Raw genomic sequence first — 18,056 nt, 5'->3', positions numbered from 1 at the left:
CAACCAGTAGTCTTCAAAGCATTTTGCCACAAGCACCTGCATTATAAGCAGTTTACTTGTTAATTATTTGAAGGAACAACAGTTTAAGGGACAGTGAACACCGGCATTTTTGTTGTTTAAAAAGATAGATAATCCCTTTATTACCTATTCCCCAGTTTTGCATAACCAACAGTTATATTAATGCACTTTTTACCTCTGCTTACCTTGTTTTCTTCATAAATGGAAAGAGTCCACAGCTGCATTCATTACTTTTGGGAATCAAGAACCTGGCCACGAGGAGGAGGGAAAGACACCCCAGCCAAAGGCCCAAACACTTGCCTTTCGTCCCAGGATGTTGGCAGAGAAGTGTCAGAATTTATTTTGTCTCTTATGGAGGGTAGTACTCTTCGACATTGGACTGGAGTTTTAAGTAATCCTATCAGTCTCTCAGTGAGGGCTTGGATGAAAGTTAGAGTCCGGAGATGCAGGAAGAGTCTTTCTGCAAAACCATCCCAATTCATGTTAACTCCTCAAGCAATTGGCGTTGTTGAACTTCTCTCCGCTGCCTGCTTTCTTCTCCATGGCGGAGGCGATGCTACTATCCATCACACTTGAAGGGCCATGTTCCTGTCCCATGGCGTAGATTCTGGTAATATCGTTTCATTTTACTTTTGTCATGATTGTATTGTATTACAAATGTTTTCCCGAGAGGCTACCACCTTACCACCTTGCGGGACTAACTATAAAATAAGGGTCTCAGTGAGGCGCCTTTTGTATCTTGAAATCCAAGGGTAATATCTCCTGAGGGGGGTTATTCAACAGGTTTTTTTTAATCGTGTTTGTGATTCGACCTGCTTATGCGTAGTGTTACTTAGGCTCATGGCTTGTGGAACATAATGGCCTTTGGAAGTGACGCGGCCTTTACGGTCGGGCGCGCTTTTTCTGGACTGTACGGTTCACCAGGCATGGTCACATTTTTGACTCCATTTCCTCATTCCTAGCCCTGTGGCGACTGAGAAATTTGGTTCTGCTGGTATTGGGCTCTTAGGAGGTGGTGAGTGCCCCAGCCATTGTGGGTGTCAGGTGCCGTTTTAAGTTTTGGGGTCCAAATCTGGTATCAATATCCTAGCTATGGAGGAGTCTGATTCCGTGGAGACAGACACAGACGCCTGTTTTATTTTCTACTCTGTGCGCAGAATGCGTATTGCCCCATATGATGCTAGCCTATCAGTTATGTTCGGGAATGCTTTATTAGAGTGCTAAATTCTTCGGGATCGTGGTATCAAGGAGCCGCTGAGCACATCCGCCTCTGGGGCCTCTGTCCGAGTGGCGAGTTCCTTTCTCTTGTTAAGTGTATCCAGTCCACGGATCATCCATTACTTATGGGATATTAACTCCTCCCCAACAGGAAGTGCAAGAGGATTCACCCAGCAGAGCTGCTATATAGCTCCTCCCCTAACTGCCATTACCAGTCATTCTCTTGCACCCAACGAATAGATAGGATGTGTGAGAGGACTGTGGTGATTATACTTAGTTTCATACCTTCAATCAAAAGTTTGTTATTTTATAATAGCACCGGAGTGTGTTATTCCTTCTCTGGTAGAATTTGAAGAAGAATCTACCTGAGTTTTTCTATGATTTTAGCCGGAGTAGTTAAGATCATATTGCTGTTTCTCGGCCATCTGAGGAGAGGTAAACTTCAGATCAGGGGACAGCGGGCAGATTAATCTGCAAAGAGGTATGTAGCAGCTTATTATTTTCTGACAATGGAATTGATGAGAAAATTCTGCCATACCGATATAATGTAAACTCAGCCTTAAATGCAGTAGCAGCAACTGGTATCAGGCTGTCATGTATGTATATTTTACACTTCAGTATTCTGGGGAATGGCACTTCACTGGAATTATACTGTATGCATAAAACTTTAGCCTAATTTGCAGGGACTAGCAACAGGCTTTTTAATAACACTCAATTTATTAATGTTAAACTTTTTTGCTGGCATGTAAAATCGTTTAATTTTCTGAGGTACTGGGTGAAAAAATGTTTTGGGCACTATTTTTTTCCACTTGGCAGTCGTTTTATTTAATTTATGACAGTTTACTGATCTCTCTCACTGTTATGTGTGAGGGGGAGGGGCCTTTTTTGGTGCTTTTGCTACGCATCAAAAAATTCAGTCAGAAGTTTATTGTCTTCCCTGCATGATCCGGTTCATCTCTACAGAACTCAGGGGTCTTCAAAACTTGTTTTGAGGGAGGTAATCACTCACAGCAGAGCTGTGAGATTGTAGTTGACTGTGATAAAAAAACGTTTATTTCTGTATTTTTTTTTTTTCTGCTATCAGGGTTAGTTATCCTTTGCTAATGGGAGCAATCCTTTGCTAAAATTGTGTTTTTTACAAAGACTTGATGCTATAACTTTTCAGTTTATTAATTTTCAACTGTCATAACTTTTTCTGTGCTTCTTATAGGCACAGTACGTTTTCATATTATAGTAAATTACTTGAAAAGTATTTCCAAGTTGCTAGTTTATTTCCTAGTGTGTTAAACATGTCTGATTCAGAGGAAGATATCTGTGCTATATGTGCTAAAGCCAAAGTGGAGCCCAATAGAAATTTATGTACTAACTGTATTGATGCTACTTTAAATAAGTCAATCTGTACAAATTGAACATATTTCACCAAACAACGAGGGGAGAGTTATGCCGACTAACTCGCCTCACGTGTCAGTACCTGCATCTCCCGCTCGGGAGGTGCGTGATATTGTAGCGCCGAGTACATCTGGGCGGCCATTACAAATCACATTACAGGATATGGCTACTGTTATGACTGAAGTTTTGGCTAAATTACCAGAACTAAGAGGTAAGCGTGATCACTCTGGGGTGAGAACAGAGTGCGCTGATAATATTAGGGCCATGTCAGACACTGCGTCACAATTTGCAGAACATGAGGACGGAGAGCTTCATTCTGCGGGTGACGGTTCTGATCCAAACAAACTGGATTCAGATATTTCAAATTTTAAATTTAAGCTGGAAAACCTCCGTGTATTACTAGGGGAGGTGTTAGCGGCTCTGAATGATTGTAACACAGTTGCAATACCAGAGAAAATGTGTAGGTTGGATAAATATTTTGCGGTACCGGCGAGTACTGACGTTTTTCCTATACCTAAGAGACTTACTGAAATTGTTACTAAGGAGTGGGATAGACCCGGTGTGCCGTTCTCACCCCCTCCAATATTTAGAAAGATGTTTCCAATAGACACCACCACACGGGACTTATGGCAAACGGTCCCTAAGGTGGAGGGAGCAGTTTCTACTTTAGCTAAGCGTACCACTATCCCGGTGGAGGATAGCTGTGCCTTTTCAGATCCAATGGATAAAAAGTTAGAGGGTTACCTTAAGAAAATGTTTGTTCAACAAGGTTTTATATTGCAACCTCTTGCATGCATTGCGCCTGTCACGGCTGCAGCAGCATTTTGGTTTGAGTCTCTGGAAGAGACACTTGAATCAGCTCCATTAGATGAGATTACACACAAGCTTAAAGCCCTTAAGTTAGCTAATTCATTTATTTCAGATGCCGTAGTACATTTAACTAAACTTACGGCTAAGAATTCCGGATTCGCCATTCAGGCACGCAGAGCACTGTGGCTAAAATCCTGGTCAGCTGACGTTACTTCTAAATCTAAATTGCTTAATATACCTTTCAAAGGGCAGACCTTATTCGGGCCCGGGTTGAAAGAAATTATCGCTGACATTACAGGAGGTAAAGGCCATGCCCTGCCTCAAGACAGAGCCAAACCTAAGGCTAGACAGTCTAATTTTCGTTCCTTTCGTAATTTCAAAGCAGGAGCAGCATCAACTTCCTCTGCACCAAAACAGGAAGGAGCTGTTGCTCGCTACAGACAAGGCTGGAGACCTAACCAGGCCAGGAAACCTGCTGCTGCCCCTAAGACAGCATGAATCGAGGGCCCCCGATCCGGGAACGGATCTAGTGGGGGGCAGACTTTCTCTCTTCGCCCAGGCTTGGGCAAGAGATGTCCAGGATCCCTGGGCGTTAGAGATCATATCTCAGGGATACCTTCTAGACTTCAAATTCTCTCCCCCAAGAGGGAGATTTCATCTGTCAAGGTTGTCAACAAACCAAATAAAGAAAGAGGCGTTTCTACGCTGCGTACAAGATCTTTTATTAATGGGAGTGATCCATCCGGTTCCGCGGTCGGAACAAGGACAAGGGTTTTACTCAAATCTGTTTGTGGTTCCCAAAAAAGAGGGAACTTTCAGGCCAATCTTGGATTTAAAGATCCTAAACAAATTCCTAAGAGTTCCATCGTTCAAAATGGAAACTATTCGGACAATTTTACCCATGATCCAAAAGGGTCAGTACATGACCACAGTGGATTTAAAGGATGCTTACCTTCACATACCGATTCACAAAGATCATTACCGGTATCTAAGGTTTGCCTTTCTAGACAGGCATTACCAGTTTGTAGCTCTTCCATTCGGATTGGCTACGGCTCCGAGAATCTTCACAAAGGTTCTGGGTGCTCTTCTGGCGGTACTAAGACCGCGAGGAATTGCGGTAGCTCCGTACCTAGACGACATTCTGATACAAGCTTCAAGCTTTCAAACTGCCAAGTCTCATACAGAGTTAGTACTGGCATTTCTAAGGTCGCATGGATGGAAGGTGAACGAAAAGAAGAGTTCTCTCTTTCCACTCACAAGAGTTCCCTTCTTGGGGACTCTTATAGATTCTGTAGAAATGAAGATTTACCTGACAGAAGACAGGTTAACAAAGCTTCAAAATGCATGCCGTGTCCTTCATTCCATTCAACACCCGTCAGTAGCTCAATGCATGGAGGTGATCGGCTTAATGGTAGCAGCAATGGACATAGTACCCTTTGCACGTCTACATCTCAGACCGCTGCAATTGTGCATGCTAAGTCAGTGGAATGGGGATTACTCAGACTTGTCCCCTACTCTGAATCTGGATCAAGAGACCAGAAATTCTCTTCTATGGTGGCTTTCTCGGCCACATCTGTCCAGGGGGATGCCATTCAGCAGGCCGGACTGGACAATTGTAACAACAGACGCCAGCCTACTAGGTTGGGGCGCTGTCTGGAATTCTCTGAAGGCTCAGGGACAATGGAATCAGGAGGAGAGTCTCCTACCAATAAACATTCTGGAATTGAGAGCAGTTCTCAATGCCCTTCTGGCTTGGCCCCAGTTAACAACTCGGGGGTTCATCAGGTTTCAGTCGGACAACATCACGACTGTAGCTTACATCAACCATCAGGGAGGGACAAGAAGCTCCCTAGCAATGATGGAAGTATCAAAGATAATTCGCTGGGCAGAGTCTCACTCTTGCCACCTGTCAGCAATCCACATCCCGGGAGTGGAGAACTGGGAGGCGGATTTCTTAAGTCGTCAGACTTTTCATCCGGGGGAGTGGGAACTTCATCCGGAGGTCTTTGCCCACATACTTCGACGTTGGGGCAAACCAGAGATAGATCTCATGGCGTCTCGACAGAACGCCAAGCTTCCTCGTTACGGGTCCAGATCCAGGGATCCGGGAGCGGTTCTGATAGATGCTTTGACAGCACCTTGGACCTTCGGGATGGCTTATGTGTTTCCACCCTTCCCGATGCTTCCTCGATTGATTGCCAGAATCAAACAGGAGAGAGCATCAGTGATTCTAATAGCGCCTGCATGGCCACGCAGGACTTGGTATGCAGATCTAGTGGACATGTCATCCTGTCCACCTTGGTCGCTACCTCTGAAACAGGACCTTCTGATCCAGGGTCCCTTCAAACATCAAAATCTAATTTCTCTGAAGCTGACTGCTTGGAAATTGAACGCTTGATTTTATCAAAACGTGGTTTTTCTGAGTCAGTTATTGATACCTTAATACAGGCTAGGAAGCCTGTTACCAGAAAGATTTACCATAAGATATGGCGCAAATACTTATATTGGTGCGAATCCAAGAGTTACTCATGGAGTAAGGTTAGGATTCCGAGGATATTGTCTTTTCTACAAGAAGGTTTAGAAAAGGGTTTATCCGCTAGTTCCTTAAAGGGACAGATTTCAGCTCTGTCCATTCTTTTACCCAAACGTCTGTCAGAAGTTCCGGACGTTCAAGCTTTTTGTCAGGCTTTAGCTAGGATCAAGCCTGTGTTTAAAACTGTTGCTCCACCATGGAGTTTGAACTTAGTTCTTAACGTTTTACAGGGGGTTCCGTTTGAACCCCTTCATTCCATTGATATCAAGTTGTTATCTTGGAAAGTTCTGTTTTTAATGGCGATTTCCTCGGCTCGAAGAGTCTGAGTTATCTGCCTTACATTGTGATTCTCCTTATCTGATTTTTCATTCAGACAAGGTAGTTCTGCGTACTAAACCTGGGTTCCTACCTAAGGTGGTCACTAACAGGAATATCAATCAAGAGATTGTGGTTACATCTTTGTGTCCTAATCCTTCTTCGAAAAAGGAACGTCTGCTACACAATCTAGATGTAGTCCGTGCCCTGAAATTTTATCTACAGGCAACTAAGGATTTTCGACAAACGTCTTCCCTGTTTGTCGTTTATTCTGGTCAGAGGAGAGGTCAAAAAGCTTCGGCTACCTCTCTCTCTTTTTGGCTTCGTAGCATAATACGGTTAGCCTATGAGACTGCTGGACAGCAGCCTCCTGAAAGAATTACAGCACATTCTACTAGAGCTGTGGCTTCCACTTGGGCCTTTAAGAATGAGGCTTCTGTTGAACAGATTTGCAAAGCTGCAACTTGGTCTTCTCTTCATACTTTTTCCAAATTTTACAAATTTGACACTTTTGCTTCTTCGGAGGCTGTTTTTGGGAGAAAGGTTCTTCAGGCAGTGGTTCCTTCCGTATAAAGAGCCTGCCTGTCCCTCCCGTCATCCGTGTACTTTAGCTTTGGTATTGGTATCCCATAAGTAATGGATGATCCGTGGACTGGATACACTTAACAAGAGAAAACATAATTTATGCTTACCTGATAAATTTATTTCTCTTGTAGTGTATCCAGTCCACGGCCCGCCCTGTCACTTTAAGGCAGGTAATTTTTCCATTAAACTACAGTCACCACTGTACCCTATGGTTTTCCTTTCTCTGCATGTTTTCGGTCGAATGACTGGTAATGGCAGTTAGGGGAGGAGCTATATAGCAGCTCTGCTGGGTGAATCCTCTTGCACTTCCTGTTGGGGAGGAGTTAATATCCCATAAGTAATGGATGATCCGTGGACTGGATACACTACAAGAGAAATAAATTTATCAGGTAAGCATAAATTATGTTTTCCACCATCGCTTACTATGCATGCAGGTAACCCAGAATTTGCTTACTCTTCTTCCCGCCAGGGGTTTCGGCACGATGTCGCATGTCCATAATTTTGGCACTAGCACGTATGCAACTTCCAGAAGTTGGTTTTAGATACTGTTCGTGTTCCATTTATCCAGGGCTCTTCAGGCATAATGTGGCCTTTTCAGCTCTCTGGGGAAACGACTGTCCCTGAGGCTTCAGGGAGTCGGCCTTCAAGGCGGGAGTCGTCCGCTCCGGCGGCGGTATGCTGCGCTTTTTCAGTATAGACTGACTATCCTTCATGTTATTTTGAGGCATGCTTTGGCCTTGTCTGAAGATCCCATCCTTATTGGATCTGAGACTTCTCAGCCTGCTTCTTCGAATAGCTTGCAGAAATCGACATAAGGGGATCTTGCAGAAATAGACATAAGACTAAGAAGATTACTTCATCCCCTTATCGAGTATTTTTTCCAGTTTGAGCTTGGTAGAACAGGGGCCCTGTGGGGCGCCCCTGCGCGTACGTCTGTTCTGCTTAGGCGATAAACCTGCAGGTTGCCTTATCCTTTATTTTATGGGAATACCGCTCATATTTTATATTTCCTTCGGGAAATTTTTCTGGAATCGATACGCACAATGTTTGATCGCACTGTTACTTCTAAGGAAGTTGGTTAAGGACGTGTTTAGTCCTGTGTGTGTCTGCTGTTTTCTCTCTCTTGGGGACATTCTATATGGCCTTGACAGGAATAGCCCTTGGTTTCAGGCTAGTCCTGATTGGGTTCAGTACTTCTGTCCTGAGGCCTAATTCAGACACGTGGCGCCTTTTCTGCCTGGCTGGTCCATTGGGCGCTTAGTGCCTCACATTATTGTGGTGTTTTTGTTCTTTTACAAGTTTCAGTTCATTCTGAGTGGACCTGAGGGTTTGTGAGGCATGGAGGATTGGTTCAGTCCTCATTGACCTCTCCAGCTGGTTGATGCCGGTGAGGTAGCTCAGTTGGTAAAATGTCCTGACTACTAGGCCTGTTCAAAGATCCTAGGATCACAGGTTCTGTCCTGGCTGGGCCGACTCAGCCCTTCATTCTTCTGATGATATGTTAAGTACCATTCAGATTGGGTAATAATCACAACTATTAATATTCCGCTGCCGATTTGGTTCATCCAAGAGCGGGCGCTGGAAAAGCCCTTTGTGTCCCACTGGAAGAAGGGTGCTATATAAAGTACCAGTTTTGACTCTCTCATGATTCTGTCTTTGTTGGTATGTGAAGTGTTCCTCCCTGCGTGGGTTAGAGGTTGGGAGGATTTTAGCCCTTGCTGCCAGTGCTGGCGGTCTTGCCCTTGTGGCTATTGGATTTTCCTTTTGAGGTTCTCCTCTTTGGATGAGCCTTCGGGACTTGTAGGTTGCCCCTTAGCGGTCTTGGCTGCCTTATGGGAGGTCCTTGTGGCTTTTTCCTCCTTCAGGAATTAAGTTGTTCCCTATCAGTGGATGGTAGGCTGTGCTGTCTCCTTCTCCAAGCATTGCTCAGGGGTTTTTATACCAGGGTTTAGGATGCTCTGCATTCTTTGTCCTTGGGTACGGTCCTCTGGAACTCCTGAGGAGGTTATGGAGACTAGCCTTTGTTTTACTCACTATTTGGGTGACTTTGTCAATGTTTTTTCTAGGTGTTGTTTTAACGCCTTTTTGTGCTTTAGGCTCTTCGTGCGACTCTGTTGTACTTTAGCTCCTTTTGGAGTGTTGGACTCCTGCAAGGGTTTTTTTCTTCCCTTTGGGTTGGGATTTCAGAGTGAATCTTGTTCCCGTTCTCCAGGTTAGTCTTTATGTTCCCTGTGAGGTTCCCTGGCACGATATGGGGCGCAGGTCTATAGTTTTTGTTGTGGATCTTCTGGATGTCTGGAAGACTTACGATCCTGTAGCTGGTTCGGTGCAATCCAGTTTTTCCAGGGAACATAGGCTATGACCTTCTGTCTAGACAGTTGAGCTTGGCCATCTGTACCTTTTGACTGAGGTGTGCTCCCCTTTTTGGGGGAGTTACTCGGTGTTCATCTATGACATCTGGATGATTTCATTTGGATTTGTTTCCTCAGCCTATGGCCTCATGTCTTATGAGCTTGCGCGCTGTTCCTTCTGTACTCTCCCCTTCGGGGGGTCGTTTGTCCTCCTTATGGGGGTGGGGTTTCCTCTCTCTGGAGGTTGGTTGTCCTGTCCTGGGCGCAGGTTGTTGGGACAGGAGTTTATCCTCTAGAGGAGTGCCTCCGTTCTGTGGGGTTCTGTTCCTCTGGGGTGATGTCTCCATGTTAGATACTGTCATAGTGTTGTGCTGGGGCTTCTGAGAGGCTCTATTGCATTTTCTCTGTTCCTCTCCCATGGGTCTCTTGGACTTCCTATTGTCCGAGTTCTTGGGTTGGCACCGGAGTTCCGTTGGGTGGCTGAGTCCTTTTTCCGTTTTCTTTTTGGGGACTGGTGTTTGGGGTTCTTTTCTGTTCCCCTGTCCTTCAGACCTGACAGCCAGCTGTAGAGGCCTGTCGGTTACTTTGCTGCATAAGCAAGCGAAAGGTTGCAGTTTGAAATCGGGCGCAACCGTTTGCACTTCATCAGTGCTTTGGCAGATTTTTACCAAGACTCTGTTCACCTTTGGGCCCTTGTGGTACGGTGAGCCTTTTGAGATTTCTGTGCAGATTTTTGGTTACTCCTGAGCTGAGTCCACTGCTTAGTGGCTGTTCTGCAGTCTGTGGTAGGGTTTTGAACTATCCTCTGCTGCTCTTACTTGCCTGCAAGTAAGTGCTACTGAAGTCATCCTGGTATTACTGTAGTGTCTGGTGTTGACCCATGGAATTGCCTTCTGGGTTTGCTGCACGTATATCTGTTTCTGAAGACTTCAATATTTTGAGTTCCTTGAGAACTCTGTCTTCAGTCTTCTTTTAGGGTGCTGTTGCATTATCTTGAGGAGAAGTTCTTCTCTGTACCGGATTCCTGGTTTTAACCTTGTGGTTTCTGTACATCTGGGGTCTGGGCATTGCCTCCCCTTGTTCTCGCATCTGGCTTCAGTCTCTGAGTTTGGCTTGGTTCTTGGTGTTTTCCTTTTTTGAAAATTGTTATACCCTTTTGTTTTTTCGGGGAATCCTTGCTTGCTCCCCCATCTCTTTCCCTTTTGGGGAATTTATGTTTGTTGATCCCCCTTCTCTGGTATGGGGTGTGTTGTTGAGAACCGCTTTCTGAGCGACGGTGTCTCCTGGAGCTGTGCTGGCTCAGTTGTGTTCTTTCTGTGGTCTCTAGCAAGGCTTGTGGACTATCTGCGGGTCAGTGTCCTTGGGGCCTTTTTTTCTTTTCCACATTTTTCTCGGCTTCGGACGAAGCAGGGTTTTTGTTGGGTAAGGGTTTTTCAGGCCTGGTGCCCTCTTGTTTGCGCATTCAGTGTCCTCTATAGCTTGGGTATTGTTTCCCAAAAGTAATGAATGCAGCTGTGGACTCTTTCCATTTATGAAGAAAACATAAATTATGCTTACCTGATAATTTTCTTTTCTTCAGATGGAAAGAGTCCACAGCTCCCAGCCCATTTTTTTGTAATGGGGGGCGTCTGTTATTTTCTTCTGGCACCTTTTCACCCTCTTATTTCTTCTACTGTTCCGTGTTCCTCGGCGGAATGAATGGGGGATGAGGGAAGTGGGAGGAGTGTTTGGGCCTTTGGCTGGGGTGTCTCTGCCTCCTGCTGGTGGCCGGGTTCTTGAGTCCCAAAAGTAATGAATGCAGCCGTGGACTCTTTCCATCTGCGCTTCACATCCCTCTGACAAACACTGTACTCAGAGGAATTGGGCTTCAGAATGCTTAGAAGCGCTTATAGAAGAAATCATAAAAATCAAGCACAAACTTACTTCACCACCTCCATAGGAGGCAAAGTTTGTAAAACTGAGTTGTGGGTGTGGTGGGAGGTGTATTTATAGGCATTTGAGTTTTGGGAAACTTTGCCCCCTCCTGGTAGGAATGTATATCCCATACGTCTCTAGCTCATGGACTTTTACATGAAAGAAATACAAGTCTGTCAAAAGAACTGAAATAAGGGGGGAGTCTGCAGAGGTTTAGATAAATTGCTTACCAGGATCAAATGTCATGAAAAGCAGAAATCATCTGCACAAACAAACTTCACTCCGTTCCGTTATAGCTTCCCCCTCCTGGAGCATGTCAGTAATTGACAATAACAGTGCCTGAACGCACTGCTTAGAGCAGAAAACTTGTGGAGTTTCAAAAAAATATAAATGCGTGTTGGGAAGTTAAAAACATAAGTAATGCACTTAGCATTTGCTGCATAATGTGTATTGTATACAATAGACTGGCAAATTAAATCTATTTACACCCTGACTGACTGAGAAATAAATGTGTCTCACTGCAGCTCACACGCTGCAGGCAAATGTTATATTTCTCCAAGTACTGTATGTAACAGCGAATATGCTGTCTCATGTGACTACTGAGCCCTGTAACGCACGCTACAATATGGCAGCTTACATAGGAAATTTGGCACTGGCTCAACACTGTATTTCAAAACAATCCCTTTGAAAAGTTTGGGGTAAGAGGAACAGATAAAATAAACAGCAGTGATTATTTTATTTTTATTTATAAGAAAAAGTAGGTTTCAGCAATTTTCATTAGGTGTTTAATGTCCCTTTAACTCTGAGTGTAAGCATTGAAAAGTTTTTTTGGTATCCTTCTGGTAGAAAAATGCTATATAATTACTAGTTATTAGACTGCATGAAGGTGCGGTTCTCAAACCAGTCCTTCTGGTGGGGGGCAGATTTAAATTGTTTTTGTATGAACTCAGTCCAAAATCTATATTCTTAGGGTTTGAATAGATTTTTAGAATGAGACGACCTATGGGAAGAATCTTTTTTTCTCTGTACACTCTGAATTATTTTCAGGAGTGATTATACCAGTTCTTTTAACAGGAACAGGTTTGAGGTTCTATTAAATTCTATTCTTTGTCCCAAAGAAGAGAGGTTTATTCAGTCCAATCTTGGATCTAAAGACTTTTATATTTTGTTTAGTTGGCGATTATAAGGACTATTATGCCTTTTTGTTCAGCAAGGTCATTTTATTTCATTCAGACCACTTGTGGATTCCGAGATTTTCCTTTTTAGATAAGCTTTACCAATTTGTCGCTTCTCCATTTGGTCTAGCGACAGCTTTATGAATCTTTTCAAAGGTTCTTGGTGCCCTTCTTTCTGTTTTCAGACCTAGGGTATTTTGACACTATTTGGATGGTATCTTGGTATTAGCTTAAACTTTTCTTTTATTAAAGCCGGACAGATAGCTCAGCATGCTAATGCACTGTGGCTGAGCTTTGTAGCAACCTGAGGGTTGCAGGTTTGATTCCCGGTGAGGTCCATTCAGCCCTTCATCCTTCTGAGGTTGATTAAATGAGCAGCGTCTTCAGTCCCTTATGGGTGATTAGACGTGCTTTACAAGTACCCAATACATACATATGAGAGAGCGCAGTATTCAAATATATGGACTTTTCTTTTTTTGGAATCCCTCATGAATCAACTAAGTTTTGTTTCTTCAAGACATGGTTAGAGGATTTAATTTACCTAAGAGGTTTGTGATTCCTCAGACAAGGGTCACTTCTTTTTGGGTTTTTAGATGGATTCTGTGTTCATGTCTGTCTTTATCGGACAAAAGTCAATTGTAATTCGTGTTAGCCTGTCTAAATTAGTCTAGAACATTTCTTTCAGTGGCTATGTTGCATGGAAGTTTTAGGTCTCATAACTGCAGCATCCGGTGTGGTTCCCTTTTGATCGTTTTTTTTATCTGAGATCTTTTTGCTTTGCCTACTGAATCAATGATACAGGGATTGTTTTTAGATATCACAGTTGATATTTTTAAATCCTAACACTCTACACTCTGCTTTGGTGATTAGTCGGTCATTTTATTCAGGGGGCCTTCTTTTGTTCATCCTTCCTGGACTGTATTCTTAATGGATGCAAGTCTTACAGGTTGGGGAGCTGTCTGAGGGTCTCTGACAGCACAAGGGGTTTGGAAACTTCAAGAGGCGAAGTTTTCAATCTATATTTTAGAACTCTGTGCTATTTTTCAGAGTTCTTTCAGGCTTAGCCTCTTTTAGGAGAGAACTTTTTCATTTTTTGCTTTCAGACAGACAATATCACAACTGTGGCATACGTCAATCAACGAATAGACTCGTAGTTCCTTAAGCAATTAAGAAGTATCTTGAATACGTTCTTAGATGGAATTAATCTCCTGTCTATTTTCTACGATTTTTTTATTTCAGGTTTAGACATTTGGGAGGTGGATTATCTCAGCCGTCAGTCTTTACATCCGGGATAGTGGTATCTCTATACAGATGTGTTTTCTCAATTTCCCAGGTACCTTTTCAGGTCCAGGGATCCTCAGGCAGAAATTGTGGATGCATTAGCAGTGTCTTGGTTTTGCAACCTGACTTCATCTTTCCACCTTTTTTTCTTCCAAGGGTGATTTCCAAGATCATATTGTAACAGTCTCATGTGTTTCTGATGGCATCAGCATGGCCTCACAGGTTTGGTATGTGGATCTTGTTCAGATGTCCAAGTTGACGTCCTTGGCCTCTTTCTCTTTAGTCAGCCCTCTTGTTTTAGGGGCTATTTTTTCCATTGGGATCTCAAATTACTAATTTGATGGTATGGAAATTGATTAGTGTTTAGTCATAGAGGTTTCTCTGACTCTGTTTTTATCACTGTTTTATCAGCTGCTATTTTGTTCAGGCTTTGGTTGGTATCAAGCCTGTTCATTTATTAATTTCTCCTTTTTGGGAGTCTTATTTGGGTTAAAGATGTTGCAGGCTTTTCTCTTTTGAGCCTATATTTTCTTTGAAGATTATCTACTTTCTTGGAAAGTGTTGTTTATTTTGACTATCTCTTCTGCTACAAGAGTTTCTGATTTATCAGCTCTCGTGTGTCTCCTTATCTGTTTTTTTTTCCATCTAGATAAGTTGTTTTGTGAACTTCTTCTTTTTTTCCTAAGTTTGTGAATTTGAACAACATTAGTAGAGAAATTGTTCCTTCTTTGAGTTCTAATCCTAAAGAATTCTTTGAGAGTTCTTTACATCCTTTGGATGTGGTAAGAACTTTTATAATTCTATATCGAGGTTTCTAGGATTTCAGAAGACTTCTAGTCTTTTGTTGTTTTTCTGGTTCCAGAAAAGGTTAGGAAGCCTCTGCCATTTCTTTGGCATCCTGGTTAAAGCTTTTGTTTTTCAAGGCTTATTTGGAGGCAGGGCAGGCTCCGCCTCAGAGATTTACAGCTCATTCTACTAAGTTCAGTCGCCATTTCTTGGGCTTGTTCAGAATGAAGCTTCAATTGATCAAATTTGCAAATCCGTAATTTCGTCTTCTTTGCATACTTTTCTTGTTTTTTACCATTATGATGTATTTTGCTTCTTCTGAAGCAGTCTTTTGTAGAAAAGTTCTTCAGGCAGCTCTCTGTTTGATTCTACTGCTTTTGATTTAAGTTTAAGTAAAACTTAATTATTGGTTGGATTTAATTTCTCAGTGGAAATAGCTGTTATTGTATCCCTCCCTCTCTAGTGACTCTTCTGTGGACTTCCACATCTTGGATATTTCTATCCCATACGTTACTAGCTCATGGACTCTTGTCAATTACATGAAAGAAAACATGTAAGAACTTACCTGATAAATTAAATTTTTCATATTGGCAAGAGTCCGCGAGGCCCACCCTTTTTATGGTGGTTATGATATTTGTATAAAAGCACAATTATATTTCCAGTTCCTCTCTTTAGGCATTTGAGGTTTGGGAAACGTTGCCCCCTCCTGGTAGAAATGTATATCCCATACATCACTAGCTCATGGACTCTTGCCAATATGAAAAAAATGAACTTATCAGGTAAGTTCTTACATAAATTATGTTTTTAGGTAAGCAGTGCTGGCTCCTAGGTAATTTCAAGGGCTTGAGCACGATTTAACTATATGGCATACATGAACTAATGCCCTTTAAATAAGAGGCAGCCTTCAAGGGCTTAGAAATTGGCATATGAGCCTACCTAGGTTTAGCTTTCAACGAAGAACACCAAGAGAACAAAGCAACATTGATGATAAAAGTAAATTGGAAAGTTGTTTAAAATTACATGCCCTATCTGAATCATGAGCTTATTTTTGACTAGACTGTTTCTTTAAATTGCTCATAACTTTAGATTACAAAAAAAGTAAACTTGTGAACTGTGCAACTATTGGCTGATTAGTAACATTAAAGGGACACTAAACCCCACATTTTTCTTTCATGATTCAGATAGAGAATACAATTTTAAACATTCCATTTTACTTCTATTGTTTAATTTGCTTAATTCTTTAGATATCCTTTGAAGAAAGAGCAATGCACATGGGTGAGCCAATCACACAAGGCATCTATGTGCATCCACCAATCAGCAGCTGCTAAGCCTATCTAGATGTTTTTTAGCAAAGGATATCAAGAGAATGAAGCAAGAGATAATAGAAGTAAATTAGAAAGTTGTTTTAAAATTGCATACTCTTCCTAAATCACGAAAGAAAACATTTGGGTTTCATGTCCCTTTAATCACATTCCATCTGCTCTTTTCACTCTTACAATCCTATGCTCATTACCAGCATATTACCAAACATATTTAGTGCTGAAGCACGTACACCTTAGAGGGAACAGTGCTCGTCATGAACTAAACCACAGTTCAAAAACACTTACGGTGCTGCACTCCATGCTGGGGACTAAGTCAGGGAGGGCCATATTTTGAGTTAGGGTTTTCAGTAGCTGAAGTCAGAGAGGATGGAAGCAGAATTGCTGGTGTTCCATGGAGCCTGTTGGTCCTGGCACATAACTAGGGGAGTTTAGGCTATGTAAGTATTTTATTGTAATATACTGTGTGTAGACCTAGACCAGACATTACAATGTATTTTACCTGCTAGAACATGATCCTGTTGACACAGCTCAGCAACCTGAACCAGTGTTCTGGAAAAAAACAATAAATAATAAAATGATAGACTGCACATCGGACAAACCTCAATCAGTTTCTTGCAAGTGACGTTTTGGGGAAAAAGACGAGAAGGTGGCACTCAGATGAGAAGCAAACCTTTATTCACAGAGCAATGTTTTGGGGCTCCTGTCCCTTTCTCAAGTTGATATATACTGAACACAATACACTATTTAAACTATACACCTGTTAAAAGGTATCCAATACAACTTCAGATGGGAGGGGCTATTACCAAGGAAGGGGAAGGTTCAACAGACACCTTAGCCCTCTGTGACCCACCAGTAGATAGGGTACCTGTTAAAAACAAAAGCAGCCAATAGCTAACAATTAAAGAGGCATATACAAGAAACACCATAATGAAAAAGTACACATTATTTTAGGATACATTTAATTAGTGACGTTTTTGGGTGGTTGTCCCCGAAATGTTACTTGCAATAAATGGATTAATATACACACACAATTCCAAAATCCAAAATTCTGTTCTGAAATTCATGAACTTTAATATTTTTTTTCAAATCATAGTCTATTTATTTAAAACTATTACCTTTCTGATTACAGCACTGTATTATCTTTCTGAGGGTACTTTGTATACAAAAATATTACCAATTATCTAAACTACCTTTTAGGTTGCATGTATAAGGCAACCTATCATCTTTCTTGAGTATTCAGGGTACCATTTAAAAAAAAAAAGTCTTTAAAGAAACATTTTGTTTGTAAAATATCGACTCATACTGGTCTTTCTGTTTTTTCATAACTAATCATAGCTAGCTAAAATATGTTCATTAACTATATCTGTGTTCTGCAGATTGCCAAAACTCTGTTCACAGATGAAGCTTTAAAGCCATGTCCACAGTGCCAATATCCTGCAAAGTTTCAGCCACTGAAGAAGAGAGGCAAATGTAGTAGAAAAGACTGTGGCTTTGACTTCTGTATTCTTTGCTTATGTACATTTCATGGTTCAGAAGAATGCAGCACTGGATCAACAAAGAGGAAGAACAAAAAAGATGCCCTTCCTGGTAGTGCCCAAAGCAAGCGGAATTTAAAAAGGCTTTGAACTAGTGTCCCATTTGGACTCCTATTTTTTTGGTGTGTTTTTTGTATTTATGAATAGTTATAAATACTAGTCCACAATTGTAATACATTTAGGACTTTTAAAAATAGTTATGCATTAGCATGACAAAGCACTGAAATTAAAACTATCATGGACTGTAATATGTATTTTACAACTACAGCACTTACTACTTGATAAGCTCTGCAACTGTTTTGATGTTTAAATATGTCTACTTTTTACGTGTATATAAATTGTTTTTTTTTAACTGCAAGTAAGAATTTCAACTTGTTTTAATGTGTTTTTATATGGTTTTACCCATGTCTTGCTATGCAGTTTTGTTTTTTAATAAAATATTCTAGAAATTTTTTGGAATTTTTTTTATTTTTTGGAATTTGTATGCTTTGTGGCTGAATTAAGAGGTAAGTGAAAAGCTGTCTCGCTTGCTCTGTGTCGTAAATCAAAGTCAACTCTATTGGCATGACCAATTTTATAAATCTGTGTTCCCAAAGTACGTTTAGGGAAAAAGTATTCTGTGAAACGGACGCGCTGTGCTTTAACGCCATTAGGACGGCATGGAATATCCTACGATATATGGCGTACTGCATCTTCTACCTTTGACAATGGAATTATTGCCTTCGTCAAAGGTAGAAGATGCAGTACGCCATATATCGTAGGACATTCTATGCCGTCCTAATGGCAGTAAAGCACAGTGCGTCCGTTTTACAGAATACTTTTTC

At 41.8% G+C, this 18,056-nt stretch overlaps 1 protein-coding gene across 1 annotated transcript in view; it reads left to right on the top strand.

Annotated features, from left to right (window-relative positions):
* FBXO43 (F-box protein 43) overlaps positions 1-17,322 on the top strand; it is a 68,452-nt gene extending 51,130 nt beyond the window's left edge. Inside the window, exon 4 of the mRNA XM_053715917.1 lies at positions 17,074-17,322. Within this exon, the coding sequence (XP_053571892.1) occupies positions 17,074-17,322 (249 nt within the window). The remainder of the gene's footprint in view (positions 1-17,073) is intronic.
* Positions 17,323-18,056: the final 734 nt, after the last annotated feature.

The sequence above is a fragment of the Bombina bombina genome, chromosome 5 (assembly GCF_027579735.1).
Source record: "Bombina bombina isolate aBomBom1 chromosome 5, aBomBom1.pri, whole genome shotgun sequence".
NCBI classification, from domain to species: Eukaryota; Metazoa; Chordata; class Amphibia; order Anura; family Bombinatoridae; genus Bombina; species Bombina bombina.
The sequence above is the reverse complement of the archived record's forward strand: the minus strand, read 5'-3'. Positions and strand labels throughout refer to the sequence as shown.